Consider the following 18,118-nt stretch of genomic DNA (forward strand, 5'->3'; position numbering starts at 1 on the left):
AGAAATAAATTAACAATATACTGGATGGAAAAGCAAAATCTAGAATTAATTCACTGTCTTAGCTAAGCTAAAATTAAAAACATTTACAATTGTTCTCAGGATTACATTTCAACAATAGACTTGTCATTCATTTCAGTTTTAAAGTTTACTACCTTCTAAGGGCTGGCTGCACATATTGATCAAAATACATTCCTCAATTTATGAGCTTGTCATCATAATATTATACTCTACAGGCCTTAGTAAGGAGAAGAATGAATATTGTCGGGGTGGAGAAGGAAGATATTGATGATGTTATCAAAATAGAGCACATCAAGGATATAGAAAGCATGCCAAACAGCATCTAGATTTAGGATGGCAAGTCACACCTTTCACCATTGTAATGACATCAGATGACAATTTTGTAAATAACTAAACATCTACAGCAGGATCCTGAGCCAAGTTTTAAGATATGTAAATGATTTGGAAAGATGTTCAAGTGTTGTATTGAAACTATAATGATTGTATTTCTGTACACTTATTGTCTGTTTGAAAATGATTCATGAATTTTAACTTCAGTAGGGTGGGGATATATACTTTTGTTCTTGATGATATGATTAAGATTTTCAAGTGTTACATTGAAATTTAATGGATATATTATTGTACAGTTGTTTATGATTTAAAATGAATAAAGAATTTTTTTTTTTTAAAAAGATATGTAAATATAAATGCTAGGAAACCATTTCTGAACCTCAGGTGTAAAAAAATGAGGCTTTAGTTCTTGCCATTATGCCTTTGCTAAACTAAAACCAGTCTTCTTTGGAACAAAAAAGACAAACTAAATAATTCAATTTTTCTTACAGTATAATAAAGTACAAAATAGGTATAACGACAGATTAAGTTCTTACTCGGTAATCTGGGTTCTGTTAGGATACACAGGAATCCATACTTGAGCTGTTGATTCCCATTTCTCTGAACTGCAGGAGGAGCACAGCACCTTCCTCAGTTGGTACCAAAGCAATCGAACTCCACTGAAACATAAGAAAAGAGAAGAACAGGCATAGGGAACTTCCCTGGCAAAAAATACATTCTGCTCTACTCTGAAACTCAGAAAATATAATAGCAATCAGTAAACATTTAACAGAGAATAACTAACACTCGCATGAGTAACTCAGATCCAACTTGCAAAGCATAACAAGCTGGAGCTTTGGGACCCCACCCTCCCAGGAGGAAAGAGAAGGGAAATACCCAATATCTGAAACACATCTTTTATTTATCTTAGGTACAATAGCATGGGTCCCAAGACAATGTCTGAGGCAGAAAAAAGGTGAATCAAAACAAGTCTACACAGGGAGGATAGTATGAACTCCTGTGTATCCTAATAGAACCCAGATTACCAAGGTAAGAACCTAATCTGTTGTTCTCTTGCAGATACACAGGAGTCCATATGGGAGCTGATGTACTAAAACTGTGCCATAAGTCTAGGAAGGGACAGATGAGATTGCCCACAGGACCAAGGCCCAAAGGTAGCATCCTCTGAAGTTGCCACATCTACTCTGTAGAACTTTGCAAAAGTATGAAGAGTAGCCCAAGTAGCTGCTCTACAGATTTCATCAGTTGAAACAGCCTGGTACTCCACCCAGGAGACTGCAAAACCTCCTGCGGAATGTGCTGCAATAGAAATAGAAGGCTGTTTCCCCACAGGAAATGTAGGAAGAAGAAATCACCATGTGGCTCCAACTGGCAATGGTCGCCCTGGAAGCTGGCCTGCCCCATCTCGAGTGACTGGTCAGTATGAAAAAGATGATCAAAAAGCCTAAGTCATTAGTCCTCTCCGGGTAGATGCGCAGGACCCTGTTCACATCCAGCTTGAGCAGAAGTTTATCTTATTTGGTTGAACCCATAAGCTGAAAAAGACAGGCAGATCAAGCTCCCGATTAACATGGGAGGCAGACACCACCTTCGGAAAAAAGAAAGGAACCATGCGCAGTGAAACACCCAACTTGATGAAACAGAGAAATGGTTCCCTGTAGGAGAGATCCTGCAATTCCGAGATCTTTCTTGTCGAGACTATGGTAACCAAAAACACTGTTTTGACCATAAGGTCTAGCAGGGTAGCCTTCAAAAGAGGCTCATAAGGAGTATGGGTCAGACCCTTCAAGACCACATTGAGGTCCAAAGATAGGAATGGTCTGTGCAACAGGGGTCTCAGCCTGAGAGCCCCATCATAAACTGAGTGAGGTCCTAGTGAGATCGAAGGCCACTCTGAGCCCATAAGCACGAGATATTGGTTATCTGCACTTTGAGAGACAAAACCGCAAGTCCCTTTTTAAGGCCAGCTTGAAGAAAAGCAAGGATCACTGAAACAGGAGCTCTTTCTGGTTCCACCCACTCCTTGACACACCATAACTGGAAGGTCTTACAGGTCTTAACATAAGCTACAATTATCGCCACTTCTTGGCCCTAAGGAGAGTTGTAATGACAACCTCTGAATTACCCTCCCTAATCAAGGCCGTGCACTCAAGGCCATGTCATAAGACCAAAGCACTCCAGCTTCTTCATTGGAACAGGGCCTTGACTGAGAAGCCCTGGGTGAACAGGCAACTTCAGAGGTCTGCTTCTCATAAAAAAATACTTCGACCCGCTATCCTTCAGAATATTGGTACAATCATTGATTTTATCCACCCTGGACTACTGTAACATTGTCTACTTGGGAATACCTAAAAAAAATGTGAGAAAACTGAGAATAGTTCAAAATACGGCCATCCGTCTAATATTCAGACTAAAGAAGAGCGATCATGTTAGTCCATTCTACAAACTCCTTCATTGGTTACCAATTGAAGCACGAATTCTATTCAAATTCTCCTGCCTCTGCTATAAACTAATCTGGGGATTGGCCCTCAGCTACCTACTACTTCACTTCGAATTCCACTCCTCTATTAGGCCTACCAGAAACCGAAACCTCTTTACCTACCCAAATATCATAGGCTGTAGATATCGTACCTTCTTTGATAGAACATTCAAATTCCAAGCAGGTAGACTGCAAACTTGAATAGGCTACTTCACTGATGCCGCCAGAGAATCATATAGTATCTTTAGGAAAGAACTAAAAACCACCTTGTTTAAGAAATTTATAACCTAACCAGACTTCTCCCCTAAAATTGGAGCCTCCTCCCATCTCAAGAAGTCCGTCTACCCTCTTCTGCCAAAATTTCTACCTTTAATTGTTACCAGTTTTCCCACTGGTGCCCGTTCTTTGTTCAAATGTACCAAGTTAACAACTTACTTCTCATCAACATCTTATGTTATCTTTTTCACCTTTGCAGTCTTGCACCTTTGTAACTCAAAGCACAATCTCCTTTCTCTTCTCCTACTTATGCTCTGAATACCGTCGACTGTATAATGCTACTCATTGTGAAACCGTGTAATACACAGACCCTGTAATTCTCCTGTTACTATGTTCAATGCTATACTCTGTAATTCGCTGTCTGTAGTTTCTCTTCATTGTAAACCGCCTAGAAGTCGCAAGATTGTGGCGGTATATAAGAATAAAGTTATTATTATTATTATTAAATGCTACAGGTCTGCGTATCAAGTTCTTCGGGGGCCAGGCTGGTGCCACCAAGATTACCAGATCCCGATGGGTGGCTATCCCATGGATGACCCGACCCACCATGACCCACAGTGAAAACACACAGAGAAGCAGATTTGTGGGCCAAGGTTAAACCAGGGCATCTAGCCCTATGCTTTCCTGTTCGACTCTGTGACTGTAAAAGCGAGATGCTTTCGCATGCTTGGCCATGGCCATGAGTCATGCCTGGTTTGCCCCAAGTCTTTACTATGAGGGAAAACGCCCATTGAGACAAAGACCACTCTCCAGAATCCAGGATCTGCCGACTGAGAAGGTCGGCTTAGGCGTTCTCTATTCCTGACACAAGGGCTGCTGAGAAGGCCTGCAAGTGAAGTTTTGTCCACTGGAACAGCTTCTGAGTCTCCAAACAAAGGGCTGTATTTCTGGTGCCCCCCTGTATTTACGTAAGACCTCAGCGGCATTGTCTGAAAACATCCTGCTTTTCCTATCAGGAAAGACTGCAACCGTAGCAAAGCCAACCAAATTGTTCTCAGTACCAGATAATTGATGGGCCATCTGCTCTCTAACGGGGACCAAGTGCCCTGGAGAGGGTGAATGCAGCAGAAGGCCTCCCAGTCACTGAGGTTGGCGTCAGTCATGAGGGTCACACGTGTCGATTCAGAGTGGTATGCCCCTCAATAAGTTCTCCCCTTGGAGTCACCCATGAAGATTGTGCTTCGCCTCCGCCGTCCACGAGAGTCACATCTACAGGGAGTGCTATTGCGGGAACCATCTGAATACAAGAGAGGGCTGGAGAGGGTGAATATGAGCTCTTGCCCAGGGCACCACTTCCAAGGAGGCTGCCATCGATCCCAGCACCTACAGATATTGCAAGACTGTGGGACACGGAAGGGCCAAGATTGCAAGGATCTACATCCCAAGCTTCTGTTTGTGTGGTTCAAGAAGAAAAACATGGCCCTTTGCCATGTCAAAGAGGGCTCCCAGATACACCAAACATTGTGTCAGGTGAAGAAGACTCTTCCGAAAGTTGACTATCCAGCCCAGGTCCTGTAAGAGGACCATCACCTGCTGGACTGTGGCATTTACAGTATGCCAGCGAGGTAGCCCTGATCAGTCAATTGTCTAGGTAAGGATGCACCTGGCCATCATCCAGTGAAGGTAGGCTGCTACAACTACCCTCAACTTGGTAAAGGTGCAGGGAGCCAAAGGGGAGTGCCACAAACTGTAAGTGGTACTGAAGCACGTGAAATCTCAGATACTTCCTGTGAGCCAGAAAGATAGGGATTTGAAAATATGCCTCCATCAAATCCAGAGGCAAGGAATTCTCCCGGAGCCATCACCGTTATGAGGGAACTGACCATTTCCATGTGAAAGCAAGGGAATGGGCCTCTAATCTTCTGTGCCTTTCTTGAGCACTATGAAGTATAAAGAGTATCTGCCTGAGCCCAATTCTTCTTCGGGAATTGGTTCTATAGCACAAATGTCTGAGTCTTTGCACTATTGCTCGGACTCTGACCTACTTCTCTGGCGGTCCGGCTATGGAGTCGAGGAACAGACCTGGAGGGGGGTAAATAAAACTTGATCCTGTGCCCCTCTCCGATAATGTTGGTTGGATGAGATCCGTTCCCATTTGTTCCTAAATAACATAATCCAAACAGTGTCAGGTCAAAAGCGCGCCGGGACAAAGGCACGCGCAGACAACTGAACGCAACGCGGAGGCGCGCGCCGAAGAAAATGAATGTTTTAAAGGGCTCCGACGGGGTGTGTGGGGGGAACCCCCCCCCGCTTTACTTTATACAGATCGCGTTGCGTTGTAGGGGGTTGTAACCCCCCACATTAAATTGAAAACTTCACTTTTTCCCTAAAAAAACAGGGAAACAGTTAAGTTTCCAGTATAATGAGGGCGGTTACAACCTCCCAAACCCCCCATAACGCCGCCGCGATCTGTATTAAGTAAAGTGGGGGGTTCCCCAACAAAACCCCCCGTCAGAGCCCCTAAAAACACTCTTTTTCTTCGGTGCGCGCTTCCGTCTTGCGCTCAGTTGTCGGCGCGCGCCTTTGTCTTCGGCGGTTTTGTCTATGAACCAATCCAAACAGACAAGAAAAGGGAAGAAAGGCTTGCCTCAAATATATGTCAATAACATAACATAAAATACCATTTGTATACCGCAATACCTTACAGTTCTATGCGGTTTAACAAATATTGAACATCTACAGTGAAATGCAACAATCAATCTTCTAAAAACTTTGCATACAAGTAGGCTTTCAGCAATTTCCTAAACTATAAATAAGAAGTGGAACTAGATAATCAACAAAAATCAGTGCCCTAGCTGGCAACCTGAAATGATAATTGATTAAAACATCTTTTATAAAAACAGCCCCTTACCCTTGGAAAAGCAAACAGTACTGGGGAGCATCAAAGTAACTTAGGGCAAGCCATTTAAAACTATAACAAACATCCAAATTTAAAACACAGAAACATGATGGCAGATAAAGGCCAAATGAGCCATCCAGTCTGCCTAGTAACCATTACCTCTTCCTCTCTCTAAGAGATCACATGTGCCTGTCCCAGGCTTTCTTAGAGAGGAAGAGGTTTAAAAAAGGCTTGGATAATTTCCTGAACAAGATGGACCGTTCAGGTCTTCTTTATCTGCCGTCATTTCATTTACTAAGTCCTTAGGCTATTATTGAGATGGCTTGGGGAAATGCACTGCTTATTCCTAGGATAAGCAGCATAAAATCTGTTTTACTACTTGGGATCTAGCTAAGTATTTGGGACCTGGATTGGCCACTGTTGGAAACAGGATACTGGGTTTGATGGACCTTCGGTCTGTCCTAGTATGGCAATTCTTATGATCTTATGTACTTCAGCAAAGAGGTTGCTGATAAGTGCCATAAAAAATGAGGATGATATTGAGTCATTCTAGGACAAGAGTCTTGAAGATTTTGTCTTAATCAAGTCCAAGACACTATTTCAAATGATAAGAGCTTCCAGATGCATTTCTTGACGAAGACCCAATAGAAAGGACAATGATGAGAGGGAGTCAAAGTACACACGAAACAGCAAGAGAAGAAAAGAACCAAGGGCACTGTAGAATGGGGAAAAATTGAGTTCGCTTTATTGAGCGAATCAATATGGGCCTTGTTTCTGTGCAAACGCCTGCATCAGAGGTCAATGCAAAGAGAATTTCAATTTGATAAAATACAGAAATAATAAAGTCCTTTTTCAGAGTTTTCTAAGTAGCCTGTGAATCTTTCTTTTGGCGCGATTGAAGACTGCCAGATTTTAGCAGTAATCCCCAGATTATAATCACACACTACTTAATAATGTCCATTCTGAGAGCTCTCTATTCCTGGATTTTATCAAATTGAAGACCTCTTTGCATTGACCTCTGCCACGGGCATTTGCACAGGAACATGGCCCATGTTCAGTCACTCAATAAAGGGCGATCCGGTCAACATTGTATATCTGGATTTTCAGAAGAAGGCTTTCGACAAGGTTCCGCATGAACAACTACTTCGGAAAATTGCAAGCCATGGATTTGAGGGTGAAATACTCACGTGGATTAAAAACTGGCTGGAGCATAGGAAACAGAGAGTGAGGGTAAATGGACAATATTCGGAATGGAAGAGTGTCACCAGTGGGGTGCCACAGGGCTCGGTGCTTGGACCCGTGCTCTTTAATATCTTTATAAATGATCTGGACATAGGTACGACGAGCGAGGTGATTAAATTTGCGGATGATACGAAGTTATTCAGAGTAGTAAAGACGCAGGGGGATTGCGAAGATCTGCAACGTGACATAATCAAGCTCGAGGAATGGGCCTCTACATGGCAGATGAAGTTCAACGTGGATAAGTATAAAGTGATGCATGTCGGTAACACAAATCTCATACACGAATACAGGATGTCCGGAGCGGTACTTGGAGAGACCTCCCAGGAAATGGACTTGGGAGTTCTGATCGACAAGTCGATGAAGCCGTCCACAAAATGTGCAGTGGCAGCAAAAAGGGCAAACAGAATGCTAGAAATGATAAAGAAGGGATCAAGAACAGATCAGAGAAGGTTATCATGCTGCTGTACCGGGCCATGGTACGCCCTCACCTGGAGTACTGCGTCCAGCACTGGTCTCCGTACATGAAGGACACGGTACTACTCGAAAGGGTCCAGAGAAGAGCGACTAAGATGGTTAAGGGGCTGGAGGAGATGCCGTACAGCGAAAGATTAGAGAAACTGGGCCACTTCTCCCTCGAACAGAGGAGATTGAGAGGGGACATGATCGAAACATTCAAGGTACTGAAGGGGATAGACTTAGTAGATAAGGACAGGTTGTTCACCCTCTCCAAGGTAGGGAGAACAAGAGGGCACTCTCTAAAGTTGAAAGGGGATAGATTCCGTACAAACGTAAGGAAATTCTTCTTCACCCAGAGAGTGGTAGAAAGCTGGAACGCTCTTCCAGAGGCTGTTATAGGAGAAAACACCCTCCAAGGATTCAAGACAAAGTTAGACAAGTTTCTGCTGAACAGGAACGTGCGCTGGTGGGGCTAGTCTTAGTTAGGGTGCTGGTCTTGGACCAGAGGGCCGCCGTGTGAGCGGACTGCTGGGCATGATGGACCACTGGTCTGACTCAGCAGTGGCAATTCTTATGTTCTCTAGATCTAGACTCAGATATGTAGGAATCATGAGAAGACTTCCAGCAGAATGTAGAGACAATCTGTGCTATTACAGTGGTGAATGAACAGGCTGAATGTGACATTGCTCTCATGACAAAAATCAAAGTCACAACATCAGTTCTTATTGAAAACTGAGCAGCAGTGGCAGATTTATCCAGACAGTAAGAAACTGACATTGGCAGGACTACACTAATTTTGTTGTTTTTCTACAGCATTGCTGCATTCTAGACTTGTATGTGGAAAAATGTTTATCTGACTATGTTGTCTAATTGATACAGAACTGATTCATAAAACAAATTTATGTTTCTGAATTCTTGTTAATACATTTGTTATTTTCGTCAACTTTGAGAAGACTGAGCTACTTTTACTTTTAGATATTCAGATAAAAGACCTTTGAAAAAATCAGCATATGTATTTATTTTTTCTATTCTTTAGGCTTCACTCTAGCCCTAGGTATAGAAAAATATAATGTTTCCAAGTAGCATTGATCTGAGGTCCATACAGATGTAATTAGCAATATAAAGAACACCAAGACCACCACCTACCCCATCTTAAGTCATCCTGAAAAAGGCATGAGTTTCAAGTTTATTAGGTGTTTATATACCGCCTATCAAGGTTTATACCTTGAACTACCATGGCTTGTATTCGATGACTTTATACTGTGACCACTTCGCTGATTGTCCAGCTTTTCTTGTTGTAAACCGCCTCGAACTTTCATGGCTTTGGCGGTATATAAGAATAAAATTATTATTATTATTATTATCTAAGCGGTTTTACAATCAGGTATTCAAGCATTTTCCCTATCTGTTCCGGTGGGCTCACAATCTATCTAACATACCTGGGGCTATGGAGGACTGAGTACTAAAGTACTGAGAGCTAAATTCAAAGCTTCAGTGGAGGCCAGATATGTATGGATGGAGGTAGGAGTGGCAAATTTGTTTTTTTTCCCATGATACTATATCAAATTGCAAATTTTGTGGCAGGACAGGCTATAACATTAAATAAAACAGATTTTGTATCTCCGAACACAGGAGGAGTATACAGATACAGAGAGGAGATATTAGAAATGGGGAAAATAGGAACACAGAAGGGAGATGGTTTGTGCAGATGGGATCAGATGGTTCTCGGGGATGGGGACAAGCTCACAGGGATGGGGACAAATTTTTTCCCCCGTGTCATTCTCTAATCCCACGTGCCTGCCCCTCACTTTCTTGAATTCAGACACAGTCTTTGTCTCCAACACCTTTATCAGGAGACTATTCCATATATCTACCACCCTTTCTATTTAAAAAAAAAAGTATTTCCTTATTCCTGAGCTTATCGCCTCTTAACCACCATATGCAACATTTTTCCCTTTCATCCTTCTCTTTCCCATACATCTCTACCTCGCTCCTCTCTCTCTATGCCCAGTTTTACTCTTTCTTCCTTTCCCCATGTGCAACCATCTCTTTTCCTCTCACTCACACACTCATGCCCAACAAGTCTCCCTTTCTATTCTCTCCTTCCTATGTACCAAGTTAGTGCCCCCTTCCTCCCTCCCTTCCAAGTCCCATGTTCATGCCACCTCCCTTCCTTCTGAGTCAAGTTTGCATCCCCTCCCCCTGCCTTCCAGCTGTTGTCCCAGAATTGTGCCCCTCAAATGCCTCAACATGCTCTTTCCCCCGTTCCTTTCTCCCAGAAAGATCATGCCCCTTTACTTGTTCAAGCTGCACTCACTCCATCTGCTTTCAGCGGCTTGTTGGGGAAGGCGCAGCCAGCAGTGATTTGCACGCGACTAACCCACAAGCCTTCCCTCCGATGTCAGCGAGAAGGTTTCTGGATCAGCTATGTGTGTGTGAACAGCTCCATACCGGCTGCGTGTCCCCCCAACAAGATGCTGAAGGCTGAAGGAGCAAGTATGGCAATGAGGTAACTGGGAACACAAACACACATCCGCTGACCTGGAGGCTTTTCTCCAACGTCAGCTCTGACATCGGAGGGAAGCCCTGTGGGTCGGATTCGGGAGGGGGGGCAGGCAGGGATTCCAGCAGGTGGGGCAAGCAGGAAAGAGGGATCTCCGGTGGCGGCAGCACAGCTTCGATTGACAGGCAGACAGGAAACATTCTCCGCCGAGGCCATGCCGCATACCCCCAACAATCGACCCGCGGACCTCCAGGGGTACATGTACCGGATGTTGAGAAACACTGGTCTAGGGCACCACATAAGTGATATAAATTAATTCTACAAAGGGAAAGTGCCTTACTTAGTGAAAATGCATATCAGTTAGCTACTTAAAAGATATTACTTTACCCTCCAGAAGTAACCCTCCCCCTGAAGCCCTGCTCGCGCCTTAGCAGTTTTTTCATACTTTACTTCTGCCTTCTCCTTGACATCTCTTCAGAAGGTCCTACACATTCTCTATTCCCTGTATTCTATTTTTTATACAGTATATTCTCTGTTCTTTTCCCCTGCCTATTGCCTTGTTTCTTCCTGGCCCTTCTCTCAACCTCTCTTCAGCACTTTAGGGAAGTCCTTCACACTGTTATAATGCTATCTGATATAAGGTGAAATGAACACAGATACTAGTGTGGTTCATATAAATATAAAACTACCCTGACTAGGCTAGGGATACAAAAACAGATTTTGACAGCAAAGCAGAAGTTTTAAACAGGCATTACACAAAACACGTTTTAAAAAGAACAGTTACTCCACAACTGAACCAGGACATTGCTCAGAAGAAAAAAACCAAAACATTTTGAACATTTTGTCTGCTGGCTTTGCACTTAGACATGAAATTCAGTGAGACAAATCTAGCAAAGTACACAAATTAACATAAAACAAGCATTGCAGGGGAATCAAATAGTAATGTGTAGAAAGTTTATACCATTTTAGGACACAGAACATGCTTCCACTCAATGTTACACTTAGCAAGCCCATTTGGTTTGGTGCCTGCAGACAGAATACTCACATGTGAGGATTTTGGAAGGGAGCTGCTGTGGTACTAAGGGTAAATCTTGCAGTCGATTTGAAAGGAGGATTGGCGAAATTCAACTTCAGTGCTTTGCGTTTACCTGATAAATAACAATAAATACGAAGTAAAACAAACTACTTTCCTATATTAAATTGTATTTCATTATCCCTTTTTTACCTTATGTTATGAATTTGATGACTATTGTATTGTCTCAAGTTTGTATTGTATTGTTTCCCTTTGAATGTATTTTAAATTGTTCATTGCTTAGAACTATGATTAAGCGATTAATCAAAAGAATTAATAAACTTGAAACTTGAAACTCAAAACTGCTCTAGATGGCAGGATACAAGATAAAACAGTAAGAAGGCTGCTGCCCTGCCAGCCTGAAGCCTAGAAAGTTGTGTTATTCAGAACAGAATGAATTAAAGAAGCACATGCTGGGCACCTCTGAAATTTTATAAGTGCATTATATTGGTCACTATTATTACTGTGAGTCTTTGTTTTATCACTACCCAGTTTGAGTTCAGTATTCATTAAACTCCTAAAACTAAAACTAAATTCAACTAAGACCAGAGCCAGTCAGCCAAAGAGCAAAGAAACTCACTAAAGATTCTGTTCCATTTCATCTTTAGAAAGTAGATATACAAGGTTCTATTACCTTAATATGGTGTAATTTACTCATACCTGTTAGTTTTCTTTCCTTTAGTCCTGCTGCACCAGTTTGCACAAGCAGCTAGTATTCCACTCCTACCAGCAGATGGAGGTAGAGAAATTAATTTCTTCCAGCAGCATTGATGCTTTATAGCAGTTGTTCTTAAACCTGTCCTAGGGGACTCCCAGGCAGTCAGGTTTTCAAGAGTACACGAGGCAGATTTGCATGTCTGTCACCTCTATTATATGCAAATCTGCCTCATGCACATCCATAACAGATGTCTTGAAAACCCGACTGGCGGGGGTCCCCCAGGACAGGTTTAAGAACCACTGCTTTATAGGAAGGTGCACTCTGGAAAACTCTAGCATGCCTCTGCCAAAGCAGCAGAAGGTCCCATATATCACGCTCACACCCCATCTAGTCACTGCAGCAATTCTTTTTTTAAACAAAAAATTTAATGAAACCAATTAAAGAGAAAACAGAAAACTTGATGAGTCTCTTGAACCAAAATATTTTAGGGCAAGTCACAGACTGATGCAGGACTTAAAAAAAAAAAAAAGGAAATTTAACAGGTATATCTAAATTTTACCTTCCTTAGTATCCAGCTACACCAGTCTACACTAGTACTGCCCGATTCGTTGATTTGAATCAATTCGTTCCCCCCCCCCCCCAAATTGGGCTCACCAATCGGATGGTGCTCTACAGAGTAAGCAAGAGGCAATCTGGAAAAAGGGCATGGAAAATGTATTCTTATACATTGGTGTAATATACAGGCCTCCTTCACAGATAGAAGTGGATAGATTTAATAGCAGACATTCAGAATATAGCTATAAAAGGGGAAGTACTATAGACAGGTGATTTTAACATGCCAGTTGTTGATTGGGATATCCCTATTGTGGGGTATCCTAGAAGTATGGAGATCCTGGATTCTCTACAAGGAGAACTGTTCTAGCAGTTAGTAATGGAACCCATGCGATATGGGGTCATACTGGATTTCATATTTACAAACGGGGAAAGTGTTTCTGATGTTATAGTGGGTGATCATCTGGTATCCAGAAATCACTGCATGGTGTGGTTTAATATTAAAACTGGTGTAGAGAGGGCTCATTCAAAAGTGAAGGTTCTAGACTTTTTAAAAAAAAAATTTTTGTTCAGATGGGGGATTATGTCAAGGAATTGTTGGCTGGATGGGAACACCTGGAAAAAGTAGGAAAGCAATGGGCAAAACTGAAAGGAGCTATTGTAAGGGCAACAAACCATTTTGTAATGAAAGTAAGCGGCCGCTTTGGTTCTCAAAAGTAGTAGCTGAGAAGGTAAGGAATAAGAGATTAACTTTCATAAACTACAAAAAGATTGTAGAAAGAGGAAGATAGGCAAAAATTTCTGGAAAAGTTACGAGAGGCTGGTCGAGTAGTCAGGAAAGCAAAGATGCAAATTGAAGAAAATACAGCCAACAAGGTAAAATGAGAGGACAAGACATTTTTTTCTAGATATATTAGTGATAGGAAGAAGTGCAAAAGTGGCTTTGTGAGACTCAAAGGTGAAGGGGAGAAATACGTAGAAGCTTCTAAAAAGGTAAGGCTGAATTGCTTAACAAATATTTTTGTTCTGTGTTCATAGTTGAATCGCCAGGAGCAGGACCACAGAAGACAAATGCAAATAGGGATGGAAGTGTGGTAGCCCATAATAGATTTTTAGAGGATTGTGTCCGTGAGAAGCTACCTAAACTAAAGATGGACAAAGCAATGTGGCCAGATGGTGTACATCGAAAGGTACTGAAGGAAATTAGGTAAATTCTGGCAGCTCTGCTGGTTAACCTTTACAATGCTTCTCTGGAGTTAGGAGTGGTACAGGAGGACTGGAGAAGGGCAAATGTGGTCCCTCTCCACAAAAGTTTCAAGTTTATTTTAAATTTCTTATACTGCCCAATCAGCCTTCTAGGCGGTGTACAAATTCGCAAAAGCATACATTGGCTAAAATACAGATTTAAGATGACAGGGCATCTCTAGGGACGACAATAACATTCAAAGACATAAAACCATGACAAACGGGGACAAAAGGTACATAGGCAAGAACTACAATTTTCATGGTAAAAGATAATATTTAGAGGAAAAACTATAGGAGGGTAAAATCATTCTAGGTCACCCTAAAAAGGGCAGTTAGATCTCAAAGGCGTCAAGAAATAGAAATGTCTTTAGCTTTGTCTTGAAATGATTAAGAATTGATTCTTCGTGTAAGTAAGTCGGGATACTATTCCAAAGAGAGGGAGCTCTCACGGAAAAAATGGTAGACCTCATTGTGTTTATGTACTTTAATGACAGGATAGAAAGAAGATTTTGAGCAGACGATCGAAGAGTCTTAGATGGGTTATATGGGATAAGAAGATTATTAATAAATTCTGGCTGGTTATTTTATTAGGTTTTGAATGTTAACAAAAGGATTTTACTGTATAAGTGATTCTGTGTTCTACTGGTAACTAGTGAGTATTATGTAAAAGGGGAGTAACGTGATGGTACAGAACACTGCAGTAAAAATTATATTTAAAGCAAAAAAATATGATCTGGAGTCTTCTTATTTTTTTTTTGTTATGCCTTTGTAAAGGACATTGCAATAATCTATACAAGAAATCACAAGGGAGTGGATCAGAATATTCAGAGAGGTGGGTTGTAGCAATTTGGATAGAGATCTAATCATGCACAGCTGATAAAAGCAACGCTGGACCACTGTACTAATATGAAGATAATTAAATTTGGCATCAAAAGTGACTCCAAGTAATTTTAATGACGGTACATCATTGAGAGAGTTTTGAGTTTTAGAGGAGCCTGCAGGGAAAGTCCTTCTTTGATGGGAAAAATCATCAATTTGGACTTTGATGTTCAAGGAAAGCATATTAGAATCAAGCCAAGAGTTAATTTTTCCCAGGTTTTGGTTTATGAGCATTGCTTCATTTGGGTTATTTAAATCTATCGGATGAACTAGTTGGACATCGTCCACATAAGCGAACATCATGAAACCTTATACTGTATTAAAAGAGGGGCCAAAAAGATATTGAAAAGTAGAGGAGATAAAATTGAACCCTGTGGGATACCATATTCAGTCGTGAATGAATCTGAGGATGTTGCATTAAAGACTACCTTGGCGGGCCGTTAGATTGTAAGCTCTTCTGAGCAGGGACTGTCTATTGAATGTTAACTGTCTAGCACTGCTTATGCCTTTCAGTGCTATAGAAATGATAAATAGTAGTAGTAAGGAAGAAGTAGGGAACCTCAGGCTGGTAAGTCTGACTTATGTGGTACAGTGCTCCCCCGTAAATTTGTGGTCCCAGTCATTCGCAGTATTTTCCGACCGAGAAGGGGAAGCAGGAGAGGGCAGTTGGAGAGGCAGGTGAGGGCAATCGGAGCACCAGCGAGTGAAGGAAGCCACTCTCCATATGCTCCGACCGCCTCTTCCTGTACTAAAGTCGGGCCTCACCAATCAGGAGCTGCGTGTCATAAATACTATACAGACGGCAACCCAATGAGTTTTTTTAGCCATTCTAAGTCTGTATTGATAGGCAAAAAAAACTCCATAATTATCAAAAATGTAATTTTCAAAACAGGGAAACATCTCACCAGGGAAAAAGGGAAAAGAACAAGAAGCCTATGATACTGAATTAGAACAGCTAAAAAAACTCATTGGATTGCCGCCTGTATAGTATTTATGGTTGAGGCTTTTTCTCCACTTTAAATAAATGATTTTCAGTGATTTACAGAAAGGGTGGTAGATGCGTGGAACAGTCTCCCGAAGAGGTGGTAGAGACAGAGACTGTGTCTGAATTCAAGAAAGCCTTGGACAGGCACGTGTGATCTCTTAGAGAGAGGAAGAGATAATGGTTACTGCGGATGGGCAGACTGGATGGGCAATTTGGCCTTTATCTGCTATCACGTTTCTATGTTTTTCTCTCCATCTACTAACTTTAAGAACTAACACCACAGTGTCAAAAGTCTGTGGAATAGGATTACAGTATTTCAGCAAGTAGAATTCCAAATTTGATCAAACTTTTTACTAACTTATCTATTAAAAAAAAAATCCTCAATATCCTAAGAGAAAACAATCCAATTCAATTGAATTTACAGAGAAATCAGCACACACTAATCAGTAGCTAAACTGCTGTAAAAATACACAATGTCTGATCACCAGTTAATTCCATTTCTTGCCTAGTTTTCTATACAGAAAAAAAACGGTCTCCGATATTTAATAGCATATCTATTACACAGAAATTAATAGATTAGAAGTGGAAAATTCCTGGGCACCAGATCACCCAAGCATCTATAAGCCAGCAACTGCTGCTGGCTTGGCACAAAGAGAAGAACTGCCAGTGTTTCTATGAATCTGAGTTTAGGCCCAATAGAAAACGCCATCACTGCCAAATGGAAGAGGGCAGGCTGAACTGAAACTTGAAAGATGTAGAATCAGGAAAGAAATCTAAGTATCTGGGGGATTTCAAAATGAATGGAAAGTGATGATCCCATGAAACACAAATCAAATATTTATGCCAAAGCCACTGAAGATTCAGTTTATTAAAGACTAAGTTTGAAATATCACAAAATATACTCCCATTTGGATGAGAAAACTAAGACATAGTTCTGCTTGACCACCTTGGGTACCTACTGGTCCAAGGCAATAAGGGCCCACTTGTGGCTGAAGAGGGCCAATCTAACCCTATTTGAGCCATTGAGGGGCCTGGCACACCCTCACTCGGAATTCCTGGAGCCTCTGGCAGCACTGGAAGGCCCTGGATTTCCTGATCTTATGGGGGCTGTGAAAAGGGCCCTACTAAAATGGCTTGCTAAGGAAAGGAACTGAACCAGACTGCTACTTAGCTGAGCATAAGCAACTAACACCCCAAGAACGAGACTTAACCAAGGGATTACATTGTGTCCCTTTCTGGCTCAATTCTGGGAGACGGAGAGGGTGAGCCCCCAACATTCTTGATTAACTTCTCAAAATACTCTCCAAAAAGTAACCAAGAATCAGCCTCTGAAGGACAATTGAGAAGCTTCTTAGATACTGCATCCATAGCCCAATGAAGCAGTCAGAGCTATCTCCATGCAACCATTGTGAAGGCCACTGAATACACAACAAATCAAAATCAGTCCCCTCTGAAGACCCTGACAGCTGCATAGCCAACGTTAACATGGTTCTCATATAGCCATACACTCAATATTCTTGGGAATTATAAATATATAAATATAAATTTTCTGTTCTAGTTAACACATTCTACAAAAAAGAAAATCTAATGTTGTAATAAAATATATTAAGAGTATAAATATTCAATGATAGTGCTCAGTGAAAGCCATTCAGAACTTCAAGGCATGAAGAGCACAGGACTCTACCAGTTCTGGCTTAAATCCATCATAGCACTATGATGGATTTAAGCCAGAACTGGTAGAGTCCCGTGCTATTCATGCCTTGAAGTTCTGAATGGCTTTCACTGAGCACTATCATTGAATATTTATGCTCTTAATATATTTTATTACAACATTAGATTTTCATTTTTGTAGAAGGTCTCATATAGCCATAGCACATGGAAGCCTGTACCCCGGTCATCATGAAGGAAAAACCACCACCTACTCCTCGATATGCTGTCCTCACTTGAATTTCAGGGCTCTGTTTTCTTATCTCTCTCATCACACTTTTATTGTATGCAATAGTGGATATTCCTCCACTGCCATTCTACTGTCAATCAGTGTACATCAGAGCACTGTCTTGAGAACATTTCTTCCCCCCTCCCCTCCCCTATCTATACTCATTCCCTCGATGCTCTGATCTCTTCCCATGGTTTTCAGTATTATCTGTTGGTGACTCTCAGATCTACCTCTACACCAGAAATCTCTACAGGAATCCAGGCCCATGTTTCAGCCTGCCTGTCCGACATTGCTGCCTGGATGTTTCAACACCATTTAAAACTGAACATGGCCAAGACTGAGCCAGGGGTGTCAAACTCAATCACATTAAGGGACAGAAATCCAAAACACAGGCTAATTCGAGGGCCAGACCCTACCCCCATAATAATACTAATTATAACACCATTTTTTCCATTCATTTTTCATATATACACACACAATATAATCTTATTAACATCTTTTTGTAAACCGCCTAGAACTGAAAGGTATTGGCGGGATAGAAAACACTAATGTAATGTAATAATGGTAATGGTTAACCACAAAATTAAACTACACAAAACACACTATATACTTCTCAACATTCATTCCTACCAGAACACAGATAACTCC

At 41.5% G+C, this 18,118-nt stretch overlaps 1 protein-coding gene across 1 annotated transcript in view; it reads right to left on the reverse strand.

Annotated features, from left to right (window-relative positions):
* MAP2K4 (mitogen-activated protein kinase kinase 4) overlaps positions 1 to 18,118 on the reverse strand; it is a 150,818-nt gene that overhangs the window by 116,037 nt on the left and 16,663 nt on the right. Inside the window, exon 2 of the mRNA XM_033961139.1 lies at positions 11,189 to 11,291. Coding sequence (XP_033817030.1) covers positions 11,189 to 11,291 — 103 coding nt within the window. The remainder of the gene's footprint in view (positions 1 to 11,188; positions 11,292 to 18,118) is intronic.

Source organism: Geotrypetes seraphini, chromosome 10 (genome assembly GCF_902459505.1).
Source record: "Geotrypetes seraphini chromosome 10, aGeoSer1.1, whole genome shotgun sequence".
Taxonomy (NCBI): domain Eukaryota; kingdom Metazoa; phylum Chordata; class Amphibia; order Gymnophiona; family Dermophiidae; genus Geotrypetes; species Geotrypetes seraphini.